This window comes from Sparus aurata, chromosome 17 (assembly GCF_900880675.1).
Source record: "Sparus aurata chromosome 17, fSpaAur1.1, whole genome shotgun sequence".
NCBI classification, from domain to species: Eukaryota; Metazoa; Chordata; class Actinopteri; order Spariformes; family Sparidae; genus Sparus; species Sparus aurata.
The window spans coordinates 29,500,964-29,504,788 of NC_044203.1; the positions used below are offsets into that span (position 1 = coordinate 29,500,964).

Here is a 3,825-nt window from a genome sequence, read left to right on the forward strand (position 1 = left end):
ATAAATAAGTCTTAATCTCACCAGTTGAAACCTGCAGTAGCCCAATTTAGTCCTGACTGGTCCAATAATCTTTCTGATGTTTTTCTTCCTTCTTCCTTCTTCCAGACTGTGACGAGAGGAAGCTAAAGGGAGTCATCTACTTCCAGGCCATAGAAGAAGTTTACTACGACCATCTACGAACAGCCACTTCTGTGAGTCCTCACACACAACAACAACTGACGTCTATCAAAGTCTGTAGAGTGTTTCCGACTGAGAGTCTGCGGCTAAATCTCAGGATTTAAAACGTTTAAACTGGACTTCTGTGAGGGTCTGTAGCCTGGAGTATGAATCTTAGTTACAGCTCTATTTCAACTGCACTAGAATAGCCTCGGGTCGTGATCTCATGTGATTTAAGGAATTTACTCCTCAGGTCTGTGTTTATTCACATGACATAAAGTTTGTTTTAATGATTTGAGGTTGCTCCTTCTCCAAATAGACGTGGCAGATTTGAGGATCAAAGATGATCTCTGCAATCAGTGTATTAGAAATCAGAGGCGGGTGTCGGGTAACACTGGTGCTGCTGAGTTATAAAGCTGAGCTTCATTTGCTTCTGGAAAGTCTCAGGTCTTAAGTAAAGTGTCAAGTGACACTGTGGGTTTATAATTGCAGTACAATTACCATGAGAAGTCCTATTATTTATGTCCGTCAGCATAAAGCGTTTGTGTAGCTACTCAGATGAAACAACTGAACAATTTACCCTCAGGACAGTTGTTCAGTTCTTCATGCTGCTTTCTACTTGTGAATGAAACTTTCTTTTTACGTTTGATCAAAACAAAAGATGTACAGTACTTCAGTGATGTTATGAGCCTGTGGTCATGAGATTGAGATTTTATGTTAAAATACATGATAATCCTATGATTTATAATACACTGTTAAAGATTTAACTAGTGTTTTACAAAAAGTTGCATTGTGGGTAATGTAGGCTTTAGGTTTTGAAAAGGAAGAAGAATATGTGGCATAAAAAGGTAATATCTCCGGTTCTGCTGCATCGATCTGGATTATTTGTTTTTTAAACAGTCCAGTGGGTTCAACAGTGTTACAGGAGTCTAATCCAAGACCATGAACTGTTTATCCAAACCTTGTGCCTACATTACCCACAATGCAATTTAGCCACTGAGTGACATTACTGGAGGCAGTTTGTTAGATTACATGTAACTTCCTCTGGAGCCACAACAGACTTTAACTACTTTTTCACATATTGCAGTTATACTCTCCCTCAGACCTGTAAACACACTTCAATGTGTAATTTTGGTGGAGTTACCCTTTGAACAAAATAAGGTAAAGCAAAGAAGCCTCTTCTGTTGCTTCTCAGAAAAGTAAAGACAGAACTGCGACAGAAGATGTGATAAGTTTCAGGTTCAGCTGCGAGAGTGTAAATCTCTCCAGTCAGATCCAAGAGATCGTGAACAAGTTAATCAGCGTGATGTTAAAAACCACTCAGGCCTGTCAGAAAGCTTCTTCTTCATCGTGACTCATCGCATTATCACTTTGTCTGCCTTCCACTCAGTCTCCGCGGCCCAGCATGACCTTCTGTGTGAAGACCTACGACCGTCTCTTCTTTCTGGTGGCCTCCAATTCAGTGTCCATGCGGATCTGGATGGACGTCATCGTCACGGCAACAGACGAGCACAGCCGTTATTGACCTCTTCGTATACGCAGACTGTAAAAAAACCCTCAGGTGAAGCTACTGCGTGGACGGAGCTGTTTTCCCGCTGTGTAAGGCGGCCGGTGAGGCTGAGATCCACCTCAGGGACTGATTCTGTACCTGGACTCAGGGATCTGTGGATGAATAATAGACACGGAGGGGCAGTGGTTCAGGCTGCTGGACAGATGTGCTCGAGCTCGGTGGAGGAATCTGTTACTGAGAGATTGACACTTGTGGTGACGGAGGTTCACCGCTGAACCATCTGCAAACCACTAACAGCTGATCACACCAGCCTGCACACTGGCTGTCTGTTACTGGGAGGTTTCACTCTTTGAGCCTGGCCCCCCCCCTGCTGGCCACAGTCCAGCATTACAGGACTGCAGTACACTACAGCACATACCGGCAGGGGGTGGACACAATAATAGGAACACTTGCAAATTTATAATGCAGTCAAATATAACAGCTCAGTACTAAGAGAGCTCTTTTTTGTGCTGTTGGATTGATTTATATTGTCAAGGGTTTCTACCAATCTGTCCATATCCTGTGTCTATGTTTTCATAAATTACATTTTCATGAATTAAGTTATTATTTCGAAATTTCTATGGGTTTGATATGCAAATAAATGAAGGTATACCCCGTTATGAACGCACTATTAAATGTTTGTTCATAAAACGTTTGCTTCAGTCTCCTCTTTTTCTTCCTCACTTCAATCTTCATATCCAACATTAAACTACAAGAAACCTTTTTAAAGGAACACTGCACCCAAAATCAAAAAAATTCATTCATTCAGTCATTACCTACTCGTGCTTGCACCGATGGAAAGTCAGGTAAAGTTTTGTAGTCCGCAAAACGTTTCTGGAGCTTCACAGTAAAACAGCGCTGCAGCATTATTCTAAAAATTTTCAAGTATATTGGAACGTGTTTTAAACAACTGAAAAACATGAAATGGCTTCATACGGCTTTTTTGGTGTAATCCAGGTCTCCAGAAGCCCCAAGATCTCAGAGCACAAGTCAAAAACATTCACTGTTACGTCTTTTAAAAGAAATAAACCAGGTGTAATAATGCTAAGGTGTCAGTGATGGCTTTTCAGATTAGTTTGGGATCTCAAATTGAAACATTCTGCTGCAATTGACATGGAGTCTACTACTAATTTTAATACAAACCATAACTGTACTGTCTTTCATTCTGCCAGTTTTTCTCACGACAGTTTTGAAATCACTTAAACACTTCCTCCTCGTGTTTGAAGTGCTTGTGGTAAAAGCCAACCATAGAAACTTGCACAGCTGTCACATTCAATTTCTTTTTCACCTCTTAGCTAACACTTGTCTGTCTGCTTTCAACATTTCTCATGAACACCATGGTGGGTGCTGAGGGCTCAGAAATCCAGTCAGAATGGCCACTGGTTTCCCCTTTCCTTCAGTGTGTTTTAGTGTCTTGATCATGTAAAACACCTTAAAGTTAAAAAGGTCAAACTCTACACCAACAGAAGCTCCTCTCTCCCACAGAAAACAAACACTGCTCTTGAAACGCCTCGTCAGTAGCCCCGCCTTTAATTCTGTGACTTTGTGACATCACACTCAGTCACCGTGTGAGATATTTGTATTATTTGTAACTAGCAAGCACAGCTGCTCCGTCTATGTGCTAAACACTTTGACAAAGCCGACCGAAGACAGGCGTGTGTGAGCTGACCAATCAGAGCAGACTGGGGATCCTTAAAGAGACAGGAGCGTTTCAGAGCTGCGGCACTGGACAGTATGAGAAAACTGATGTAAAATGAAAATGAAATGAAACGATGAACCCGAAAATGAGCATAATACATCTCCTTTAATTTTAATTAAATATGAGCATCACTTGTGTTACTTTTAAAGTATTCAAGCTTTCTTTCATGAAGGAAACTTCTATATGCAGGTAGCCAGGTTGTGTTACTGTGTTTTTGTTTTGTTTCTTCCTCTTTTCACTTCTTCCTTTCTGTCTATAATTAATAACTTGAATCATAAAACACTGAATTAAGGTCAGAGACTGAAGAGACTCGGGCGACTGCAGTATCGAGAGAGTCAGACCACTTTACTGTGCCAAATGCCACTCCCCCGACAACTCTATGAAGAGCTGAGACCAGTGTGACATGACTCAGTAGTTGTAT

At 41.3% G+C, this 3,825-nt stretch overlaps 1 protein-coding gene across 3 annotated transcripts in view; it reads left to right on the plus strand.

The window, feature by feature from the left end:
* phldb3 (pleckstrin homology-like domain, family B, member 3) overlaps positions 1-2,360 on the plus strand; it is a 31,422-nt gene extending 29,062 nt beyond the window's left edge. For all 3 annotated transcript variants that reach the window (XM_030392963.1, XM_030392962.1, XM_030392964.1), the window contains 2 exons: positions 106-191; positions 1,547-2,360. In XM_030392963.1, coding sequence (XP_030248823.1) covers positions 106-191; positions 1,547-1,681 — 221 coding nt within the window. In that variant the 3' untranslated portion in view covers positions 1,682-2,360. The remainder of the gene's footprint in view (positions 1-105; positions 192-1,546) is intronic.
* Positions 2,361-3,825: the final 1,465 nt, after the last annotated feature.